We start from the raw sequence: 12,289 nt of genomic DNA, 5'->3' as shown, positions 1-12,289 counted from the left end.
TCTTTTTTTTTCTATTTGATACAGTAGTTGGTTTCTCACAGCTATGTAAGAAGCAGAAGAAAATTCACTTCAATGATTAAACACTGAAAAATAATTAAATTTTATTGTGGTATTATTCTTCCAAGTACTGAATAGGGGCTGCCCAAGCATTTGCAGCATCACTTCAGAAAATCAGTTGAATACAACATAAAACACATATAGAAGTATTTTATCTTAAGAAGAACCATTGAAAAAAGAAATAATGCCACAAAAAAGGCTGCTTTAAGAAATCAGGGAATAAACTGTTTATGTGCCATTACTCCAGTACAATAAAACTAGATACAAATCATTCACCATTTGGTTAAGGAGTCTCAACTAAATATCTGGAGTTTTGTACTTTCAGGATCTTGCTAGGGTAAAGTCTTGCAACTCCCATGTTCTCACTATTCAGTGATTTCCACATGACAGTAAGTGAGAAGACAGGGATTATCAGAAATAATCAAGGGACCTCAATATTATAAATTTGGACAAAAATATTCCTACATATGTAATATAATATTATATGAAAATACTAACCATAGGCTAAAGGACAAACTTTTTAATGGCTTGAATACACTGATCCAAGAATTTTCATGAATCTGTTCCTGGGAATCCCAGCAGTATTTTTCGCTTGACTGCCTTTTCTCCAAACTTTCATACTGCAGAACCTGAGGGTTTTGCAATATGCTTACAAACTTAATAACCCAACATCTCCTGGTCATTATGTTGAGGGAAGACCATATGGGATGCAATATATGTGAATGTAAATCAGCTGCCCTTGTTTCTTCTATGTCCAATTGGATGGCATGGGGAAGGGCTTTTTTTTTTTTTTTTGCATGGTTTATAGCCAGATCAATGGCTGAATGAAAGTCACTTTAGTTTAATCTAATTAAGTTTTAGATTAGATTTAGATTTAATCCAATATAGATTAAAATACTGCTGGAGAATGACAGGTATATCTTTACACTGTCCCTGATAATCCATATCCTCGAAACTGAAGCCACTCTCTACAGTTAACCAGTATTTTAAATAACATTTTTTGCTAAAACCACTTTATTGCAGACACCATAAATACATAAATATGGGTTCAAAATTGCAGTGCACTTTTTTTTTAATATGACTGTATTTATTAATTGTAATCACATTAAAAAAAAAAATCTTGCTACTATTTAGGAAAAAATCCCTGCTTTAACTGTTCCCATAGCATAGACAAAAATCAGACATTTACTTAAAAATGGACAGAGAAATATAAAACATCTAATTGTAAAGAGGGAGAGGAACATTGATTTTTTCCTTTCTTCAAATTTCCTTCTCTTTTAGCCTAGCTCTTTAAACATGAAAAGCTGTTATCAAAAAACTATTTCCAGGGACACCAAAATTTTTCAGATTACATGTCAGATTTTAGTTATATTATGCTCACTATGATACATTATATGCATAACAGAATTTAGGAAGAACAATAGTACTTTGGTTCCTAGCACAGCAAATACTCAAAACCAATTTGAAGGCGTTTGGTCAGTCATTGTGAGCAGTAACATGTTAAAAACTGAGCACCATCTTAAGGTACTCAGATTATTGAAAGAATGAAATTGGGGACTCTAAATTGCCCTAGAATCACTCCTAGTGACTGAAAAGGTTAGCCATTAGAATTATGGTGCAGTTAAGTTGAGAAAAAAATATTCAGTTGTACCTAAGCTCCTCTGTACTATTCTGTTTTCCTCCCACATCTAATGAATAAAAAATTTTTCAAGTTAAGAATTAAACTTAAAAAGAATCCAAAGTCAAATTAATGGAGGGCTGAAAAGAAAATTAGGTACTTAAAACTATGGAGGTTAGTTGTTCTGTATTTAGAGAAATATGGCATAAAGTGCACTGTAAATTTAAATATCATTAGTCTAGGCCAATTAGAATTTTTGACTCTGGTTCATAAAAATTTATTACTCAACTCTATCTATTTTTACTATATAAATTAAAATACCTTTCAGGAGTATAGGCTGCGTCATCATAATATGAATTAGGCACTCTTCTCTCCTGCCTAGTCCTCCTGAATATGAAATAAATAGCACAGATATTTCAGACATTTTAGAGGGAGCTTTTTTCATTATGTATACCCTTACTTTTTTATAAGATGGAATGAAGATAGAGCACTTTTATGTTCAATTCAGCAGTATACTCTGAACATATATTAAAATATATAGATATATAAAATTTTAAACTTCTGCTTTCAATTTCTATTCAGAAATAATTAACAACATATTAAGAACATTTGATGAATGCACACATATTTCATAGAAGGAAAAAGTTACATTGACAGGAAACCAGTAGTTGAGCAACTGAGAATTTTCACCAAAAATAGGATATGGATGTTAGAAAATTTCTTCTGGGTAAAACGAAAGTCATGAAAAATCAGAAGCAAAATCTAACTTCCTTAAGTGAAACAACAGAAATTCTGCCTTAAATAAACCTCACATCCTGCACAAAACATACACCAAACAGCTTTTATGGACTTACAAACACTAAACTCAAAGGCTAAGTGAAAAAATAAATAGCACATAGTGTGGTGTTCTTGCTGATTAAGCTGAGCTCTGAGGTAGGTAAGTTGACAAAGGATTTCATACAGTGAGGTTTTCAGCATATTTTTATTTGGAACAAATTGCTAATATTTTTTTTAAACATAAGGATAAGAACCTTGAGAACCTTACTTTGTCAGTGACAACGTGTGTGTCAGACAATTTAAAATGTGGGACTTACAGATATGAATTAGCCCTATATATAATAGAACTATAGGATTCTGAACTGGGGGATATAAATAAAAGTGTAAGTAGAGCTCAACACGTCCAGCCATGGTGTCTTGTGTACATTCAGTGTGAGTAGCTGCAGCAGTGTGAACAGACACCAGCTGGTGCTACCGTGCTGACAACATTGAAGAGTCAAGGAAACTTGGGGGGCCCTACTGAGCAGCAGGATGTTCTTGAGAAGACCCCAGGTCCTAAGGGCTCTGAAGTCACTGAAGATGCACAGGTGCTTATTGCCTTTCTTAGGCATATGCTGGAATAAGTATCTTTATATTATATTTCACAGTTTTTCCCATTTCAGAACACAATATTTCACCCACTCAACTTGAATGTTATATCATGAGGTATGAGGAGAAATGGGAACATTCATGGGTTTTAATTAACATCTGTTTCATGACATTTTGTCATTTGACATTTTGTATCTTGTTAATGCTGCCGTTCCTTTGGGAGGGAAAGAGCTGGATTCCTTCAAAAGGGGGGAGCTATCAGAAAGACAAAATGATGAATGCCATAACCTAAGAATGACCTCAGAAATTAAGATTTTTGATAATGTCAATGTGTCCTAGAACTAATGAACTAAAGTCTGTAACATCTGATAAACAGTAACTGAAACAAACTTCAGCAGAGAAAAGATGAAAAAGAATCAAGTAGTCATTCTGTGGGGAAAAAAAAAAGAAAAAAATGCTAGAAGAGACCACAAGTTAATGGTCTGGCTGTGAATGACCACAAGATAAGCAATGAAAGGAGCCATGAATAACAAAGGCAAGTAATTTTGACTAACATATCAATACAATATATTTGCCTGCAGGACACAGACTCTGGTGGATTCAGAGTGATATAAGATAAAAAACTCTCTGTCCCAGATGAGAGACTCTTTCCTGAATGCTGGACTGTACAGAACAATATTTTCTATTTTGATGAATAGTGGAAACTGGAAAGTTGTTTCATATGCTTAATAAAGTCAAAGATAGGAAGAGATGTGGTTGCTTCACATCAACAAGACATTGATTAAGAAGGTGGAACAAAGAAGACAGGAATAACACCTTGGCCTACAAAACAACGCTTTTTAGAGTAAGCATTATATGGGAAAAAGAGTAAAGATAAAAGAGGAATATTGTTTAAAAAGTAATTTTTCATATATTTACAATAAAAATGGGGAATAGAAAATTAATTGGTGTTTTTCAATGTGCAAGGAGGAACTGGATAACAATTATGCTATTAATTGTCCTTAAATTGCTGTTAGAATGCAGAAAGACCAAAAGGATAAAAAGCTAGGCACTATGATTGTGGCTGTGGGGTACTCAGAGGAGTGCATATCTGGTGGGATGATTCAAGTAACTTGAACACTAATGTTACCCACAGGCAGCCTGGACTCAACAGGATCACAGAATCCAGGATCAGTTTCTAGGCCCAAGGAATCTCAAGATACTGTTCTAACAGTGAGCTAGAAATATTCCACTTCATGTCAGATTTTCATTTCTGATCCCAGGCAGAATTAGCTTTAATAGCCTTCTGTTCCATAAATCCCTGGAAAAGACTTTCTCACTGCTTAAATCCCAGCTTTTTCATTTTTATGAAGTACTGTTACTTTTGCCCTTTACCATTGATTTTACTTTGAGAGATTAGTTTCAGAAACAAAGATTAAGATTTACAAGTCAAGAACCTTAAAGTAAGACAAATTGAGAAGAGCTTCAACTTCCACTAATATCCAAACAGTCACAGACATAACCAGCAATCTGAAACAGGTTCAGATAGTGCAAATCAGACTATATATCTAAGGCAAAAAAAGTATATAAAAATTAATTATTGAAATAGCACACAAATGAGCACATTTCATCATGCATTTTAAGAAAACAAACCAAAAATCCCTCTCCTTATCAAAGTTTCTACATGTGGACAGACCAATTTATACACTTCCTTTATATTAGGTTTCATGTAAAACAGCATCATTTCAAAACAAATGTTTAACTGAGTTCTAAATGCTATAATGTCTAATATACTACAGCTTTGGAGAATTTTTAAAAAGTAATATTTCTTTGGAAGGATATTTTGGATCCTTTTTTGTTTCTGCTTCCAAAAGTAATTTCACATTTACTTAAAAATATGGTGACATATGATCTGAATCCAGAGCGAACGTTAATGAACTTCTCTGAAGAACTCATATCCAGAGGGCAGTCATGAAGTTAATATATCAAGAGTTCTTTACTTCTTGATGTGGAAATTTTTACATGGCCCCTCTAGTAAAGCAATACCTGTATCAACCAGTGTATCTAATCTGAAGTCACCACTTCCTTTTTATTGCCTCACAGTTTTCAGTTTGATATTCTGATTTCTATTTGCACACATCTCTAAACTTTTTCCTGCTTGGCAATACTTCTGAAAATATCTTAATTACAGTACTACACCAGCATCCCTTAAAAGCCACTGTATTTCAAGTGGCAAATTATTTCACAGAAACTGCTATGGGCTCAAATTCTCTCTCCATACATTTCATGTATAAATAGGAACTATCATGTTCTGCAATCACACACGGGTATGAATATATACAAGTAATTCTGAACTACAGAATATGCAGTATACAAATACATATAACGTAAGCTTATATAAGCATACGCTTTTACTTTTCACACTATTTTTCAGTTAAGCAAAGTATAAGACTTCAGAAAGACTCTTTCTGGGTACTTCAAAGTAGATAGGCTTTTCCTTGTTATTTCAAAGAGAATAAAAAATGCTATAAGCACTCTGGAAAATTCCAGCAAAAATAAGGGTTATAAAAGACAGAGACATATACTATCCATATAACCTATTTTAAAACTGGCTTCTGTGAAGCTATTCAGCACCTCTTGGGATTTACCCACAGCCCTGAGTAGTCAGTTTTAGATGCATACATACCCAGAGTATTATAAAACTTATTTACTGTATGTGTTTATCTCTTAAAATATAGATCACATCCTCAGTTTGGAGAGCAAACATGGCACTGTCAGTGTGGCAGAGCTAATGATACACTCCACAACAATTATACCTCTCGAGATCATAGTAAGCACCCTCAGAATAGGTACGGCACATCTTACGGGAGCGGAGTAATCTGATTGCATCTTCACAAAACAGAGGATACATTGTGTGATCCTGGCTGCCAAAACATAATGGGTGAACACAAAAGAAAAGCAACAAAATGATGAAACAAGGACAAAACAACATGAAAAGCAAGCAATGTCAGCAACATAACAAAACACTGGAACAAAACATGACTGGAACTATGGTGAACTTTGCAAAACTACTTTTAAAAATTAAAGTATATTGGCTCGCAGCTACACGAGCTACAAGACTGTGAGAAAGGTATCACTCTCCAGTTTTATCATAACCTTTAACACAGCCATTCATATATTATTTTCTGAATATTAAAATCACAGTATTAACAAGTATTAGTGTTTGATGACTAAAATTATTTTCTTTATATACTCTCTAAAAGACAGAGTGATGTAAATAAAGCATCATCTTTGTGGACCATCAATTACAGATTATCAGCAGAAAAAAATATTCAAATGAAACACAGGAAGAATTACTCAGTGTTTGTGTGCATACTGCATTATCAAATCTAATGATGATACTAACTCAACTTCTAAGTTTTCTACCACTATACACAGACAAATAAAACCATAAGTGGACGTGTAGGTACATAGAAGTACATGCATTATCCACACATAGTCACACAGAGGAAAACATATACCTGACGTCCCTGTAATGGTGATCTGTGGACTGGGTGTACCGGGAACGAGGTAAAGTAACATAATGACTGAGGTGATGGCAGAAAGAAAAATACAGATATGACACAATAAGATGGAGAACAAATGACACACATTGCAAAACAGAACACATTATAATCTGAGAATACAGGACCTACAAAACATTGCTTAAGAGCACTGGACTTATTAACAAAAAAATATATGGTATATGGTTCTAAAGATAAAATTATCTAGATGATTCATGTATTTATTCTGAGAAGCAAGTGGGAGATTATGGATCAAGAAGATAGCTAAAATTTGGGATTTTCTACAGTATTTCAGTTAGGAATAAAAGATGCATAAATCTCTGAAAGCAATTCAAGAAGTCAGATTGCCTATTCCCTTGCTGGAAGGCAGTTATAACTCTAGTATGAATAATATCTTTGAAAGAAGTTTACCTAGTCTGTCTGAAAGGCTACCACCATTTGGAAATCTGTCCCCACATAGTTCCAGAGCTTTCCTGTTTCTAAGTGTTAAGTTCTCCTAATACTGATCATATTGTGAATTTAGATGAAAGTGTTTCATTATTTAAATAAATAATGAAGAAATATAACATCAGTACCAGAATATGCCAAAAAACCCCAAATGCAGTTCAAAATAATAAAACTAAGTTATTTATATTTTGTTTGTATTGTGAAACAATGTCAAAATGTATACATTTTAAACATATTTGTTAAAACACTAGATATTCTCCAATCATCAAAAATAGAAGAAAGTTATTTTACTTTTAATATAAATGTATGCACACAGTACAGGGAAAAGGATTTGGAAAATAGAGGGGTCTACCATTAACAAGGAGTTATTGACTACTGTTTCCCTGAAGCTGGGATATTTCAAAGGAAAGTCTAATCACAACAGTCCACCTTGATTTCACAAGAACCATGGAAAACCTCATTCTCCATTTTTATTTCTCATCTCTTAATTTAAAATTATAATTTCCTTATAATTAATGATTTTCCAGGAATCAAACACATTGTTACCAGTAGGTATATTACCTACACTTCTTATATTTGCCTCTTTTTCATGAGGATAAAATGTGCCATCACCCACATGAAAATATTCCTTATATTAGGTCAATTATGTATAGTACAAGAGGTCTTTGTGTTCACTTCTTGTCAAATAAATGCAAAAGCAGAGTCACCACTATAAAAAACTAACTTAAATCCATGATTATGCAATTTAAACTTTGCAGTTTGTTGTAAGAATGAGGAGCTGTACACAATTCAACAGGGCACAATTTGACATGGTACAGTGAAAATTTGAAGAAGGACTAATAATTATTAAAATAGTCATAGAGTTTACACTGCAAGCTGCAAAAAAACTATTAGTGCTTTTAAACTAATGCAAATACCTAAGTATCAAAAGCAGTCTACCCATAACAGCCTGTCAGTCAGCATGCTGCCAAGAAACACCGAAAAAAATCCACCACTTAAAATTTTTGTTAGAATATATGGACACCCACAGGAAGAAAAATCAAATAAAAATGTAGGAGTCTACCCCCCAGCAGCATACAGCAAATGTATGATGATGGCAAAGAATTGCATACCAGCTTATTCTCTACACTACATGGGGACATTCCCAGGCTACGTTCACATGAATATGCCATTAAATTACTCAGATGCAACCCTGGAATTAACACCTCAAAACACTTGCTCTAGTATTAATAAGCAATTAAGCGTTTCCAGCTGGCAGATGACATTTTAATTTTAACAATTCACTTTGCCTTTTATCTTTCCAGTGAACTGCTGACAAGTTCTCCTGGTAGTCTTTGAAAAATATATGACATTAATAAATACTATATATTTAGCCATTATTTAAAAACCAAAGTCTTAAACAAAACTAGGACTTCAGGCAGAATATATGTTGCAGAACATGAAATTCATGGAAATGCACATGCTATTTGCAAGTAGACTACTTACTGTCCATGAGAAGGAACACCCCAAACTCTTCACTTCACTTATTTGTATGTGAATGAAACACCATCAGTTCATGTTCTGCTCAGGATTTCAGTCCTAACAACTTTTCATATCTCCACCAAACTATGTTAATTGTCCTACTTCTGGTATCAAGTTTTGTTCTAATACTTCTAGAAACTCAGAACTCTAGTGTTCTTACCAAGTTCTGGGAATTTTTCTTGGGAATGTCTGGCAGGCAGTTCAACCTTTTCCCTTTTTTTTTTTTTTTTTAATTCAGTTCAGGATCTCAGAGTCAGAGTAAGCGGGCATTTTGATACAACCACTTACAGAACTTGATATGCAATAACTTTTAACAAGTTTAAAATAAGCTTCCTCATCACCCAGAACTTTGCTTATCTTCATATAGGAGTGGGATAAGCTTGAGTTTATAGTTGACCTAACCCTCTGGAATTACTGGCTATTCATACTTCTCCTTTTTTTTTTCAGAGCCCATGTTAGCCATGCTATCTAACTCTTAATAGAATCATAGAATCACTATCAAAGATCATCACACCCAACCTTTGACCAAATACCACAATGCCCACTACACTATATTGTAAATTGCCCCTTCTACTTGTTTTTTGGCCACTTTCAGGGATGGTGACTCGACCGTTTCCCTGGGGAGTATGTTCCAATGCATAGACTCTCCTCTCTTTCAGTGAAGAAATATTTGTTAATACCCAACCTGAACCTCCCCTGGGGCAGCTTGAGGCCATTTGCCCTTGTCCTGTCACTGGTTTCCTGAGAGAAGAGGCCAACCCTCACCTGGATACAACCTCCTTTCAGGTAGTTGGAGATAATAGATAATAACTTAGATTAGGTCTGGATCAATTAAGAAGCGAAAGCACAGTTCTATCCATGAATCAACACAGTAACTTACCAGAGTACAAGGCATTAATCATAAATCAAGAATATACAGCCTAACAATTTTTGTGCATTTCCATAAAATCTCTAAATATATTACAATAATAATTACAGAGATATTATTCATGTAAGCAAGTGTCTGTCTGAAAATGGTTTCTATTGAAGCACAGTAATATTTTCCATAAGTAGGCATGGTTAGTCAAAAAGAAAGGAAAGGGCCATTACACATCTGTATGAGAGAATGACTGATATCCCATACGTCAAAGGATGCACAGTTTGAAGCAGCATATTTTCCTGTGCTTTGTGTATTTCAACATGCAGAGCAAAATGCTTAAATGCCATCTTTCTTCTGAGCACACAACCCATACCACACTAGTTGTTTTTTTATTATTAAATATATTACTATACATTTTTATGTATTTAGGTTAATATAAATTCTTTATGGTTTTATAAATATGTTAGCAACACCAAAAATGCCCATGATTTATTCTAAATGTCCAAAACTGAAACATACACCACATTATTTGGCTAATATCCAGTATAAACCACTTAAAATCATGAAGTAAATGTATCATAACGTAGTAAAAACATTAAGCTTTGCATTTCCTAAGTGCAAAAGAACTCCAGTAATGTTCCAGAGCTCCATCTAAACTAAATATATCATTTGAGCTGTTAATGACAATCATGACCCCATGTGCACATATACATGGGAATGCTCAGAAGATGATGGAGACATGGATGAAATTTAGATATGTCAGATTTTTAATATGACAAAAGAACCCCAGGATACCTTTTTTTTTTGCAGCCTTGCTTTACATTTCTAGCCTCTTATCACACATTCCTTACTTCCTACATTATAGTAGTCCACGGCAGAAGTATGGTAAATGATGGTATGGCAAAATGAACATAATAATATGCATCCTCACAGATTCATGAAGCATTACATATTTTGTTACAGATAAATAGACAGGAAATTTGCAGCAACAACTCATTTTACTTATATTAAAATAATGAAGTTAGTCTAATAAGGCAGCATTGTAAGTTTTGCAATATGATCATTACTACAACACATACATACCCATCCCCTTCCACACTGTATCAGGTGAAAAGAGATTTCCACTGTTCTGACAAGATTCCAGGTATATAGGTAAACAGGATAACTTTCTTTTTTTAAAGTGAGCAGAAAATTACTTAAAATTTTTCTGATACTGCTCGCCTATGTGTCCATTTTCCTACACATTCATAAAAAATCAGTGAGCCATTAGGGTAAGAAAACAGAAATCAGTGATTCAGCAACTGATTAGATTGCCTAATTGGAAGTAATTAGTACCCAGGAACAGACTTAACATACCAGAAGAGTCACAGAAGCACACTTGAAAACACACACACGAAGTGCCTCACTTGAGCCTCATGGAACACCTTTCTGTTCTTCCTATGCGAGGGGAGTTTAACCTGTTCTCTACTGCTTGGGATATTTTATTTAATAGCAAAGAAGAGGCATTTAGGAGATAATTTATTCCTTTCAATTTTCACTCTCTGTGACCAGGTCCTAAAATCTGATTGACATTCCAGCTTCCCTACTGGAGTGGGCAGTAGTCTCCCAAGTGTTTCTGTGGAAAGGCTGAAGTACTGGAATATTATTACATCCTTGTGCTTGTTGAAATATCCATAAATAATTCTGAGTGCAAAACAAGACTTTGTGTTCCTTTCTGCTAGAGACTGCATGAATGAAACTCAGCTGAAGCAAGAAATTTCTCTCATCCTATCACTGTTTATCTATTCCCATATTCAGCTTTTTCCAGTGTATTATCTGATTGCAATTAAAGTAATATAATGTATCATTGCCAATAGTTTAATCCTCTATTTTTAGTAACACTCCTTTACATTTTTTCAGCTGAAATAGGAAATTAAATGTATGAGAAATACAGAATTATTTAATTTTTTTTAAGTAAATATAATTTTTTTACCAGTATGAATTTGCGTTTAACCAAATACTCCTGAATTTCTCAAGTTACAATTCTCTGAAAAACTAGCAATGTGATAAAATAGAAATTAGCTTAATAAGACTGCAGAGTAAGAAAAAGGTGGTTCTTTGGGTCAATCAGTTGGAAATTTAGGGGAGAAAGAGTCATTGAAAGTGGTAGAAAAGAGAAAGCTGCCGTATGAAGTTTAGGGAAAGTACTGTGGGAATGTAGTTCCCTGTATGAAGTTCAGGGAATGAAGTAAAAAAATTGTGCTTGGGATCAAACTGGCTGTAAGGTTGAGCACAGAATTGCTCAAGGGAAAAGGAGCCAGGAACCAGTAAAAGGATGTGGGTTCAGAGAAAAGGTGTGCTATACTTCCTATGAGCAGCTTACTCATTTCAACAATGGAAAGCAACTACTACAGCTAGTTACTTTTTCCAGAGTCCAGTTATACCATTTTAAAAGATTATATTCTCATCTGAATAAAGCAACAGTTAGTGCTCTCTGTGGTGGAATGTTTTCCATGCTGCTTCATAAACACCTGACATATCACACCAACAGACTATGTGAATAAAATGTGAAGTCAAGCTCTTAACTCTTAGAAAATGTCAAATGACATTCAAGAATAAAGTGCTGGTTATGTAACTTCCCCTGCCACATTTCATAGAAAATATTATAGTTAATAGTTTTATTTAATAGTTTGGATTTTTTAAAGAAAAAAACAGATTTTCTTTACTTATAAACAATAACAATTTTTTCACCACTAATGGTATGGATGGTTTTTGTTACATCAATTCTATAGAAATTTCTTCTAATCTCCGGGGATAGATGAAATCCTGGAAATGTTCCAACTGATAGTAACTGACAATTTGAAGACTTTAATTGTGAAACAATAGCAATTATCAGAAGAG

General features: G+C 33.9%; 1 protein-coding gene across 49 annotated transcripts in view; it reads right to left on the bottom strand.

Annotated features, from left to right (window-relative positions):
• The window catches only part of RIMS2 (regulating synaptic membrane exocytosis 2), a 452,323-nt gene that overhangs the window by 144,548 nt on the left and 295,486 nt on the right, over nucleotides 1-12,289 (bottom strand). For 32 of the 49 annotated variants that reach the window (XM_042036214.1, XM_042036210.1, XM_042036188.1 and 29 more), the window contains 3 exons: nucleotides 6,541-6,606; nucleotides 5,836-5,943; nucleotides 1,997-2,062 (listed from right to left, as the gene is read on the bottom strand). The exons of the other annotated variants lie outside the window; for them this stretch is intronic. In XM_042036214.1, coding sequence (XP_041892148.1) covers nucleotides 1,997-2,062; nucleotides 5,836-5,943; nucleotides 6,541-6,606 — 240 coding nt within the window. The remainder of the gene's footprint in view (nucleotides 1-1,996; nucleotides 2,063-5,835; nucleotides 5,944-6,540; nucleotides 6,607-12,289) is intronic. 49 annotated transcript variants of the gene reach the window in all.

This window comes from Corvus kubaryi, unplaced genomic scaffold (genome assembly GCF_017639235.1).
Source record: "Corvus kubaryi isolate FWS band 111438036 unplaced genomic scaffold, C.kubaryi_AGA036_p1.0 37385, whole genome shotgun sequence".
NCBI classification, from domain to species: Eukaryota; Metazoa; Chordata; class Aves; order Passeriformes; family Corvidae; genus Corvus; species Corvus kubaryi.
Note: the sequence above shows the minus strand (reverse complement) of the source record. Positions and strands in the feature narration are given on the sequence as shown.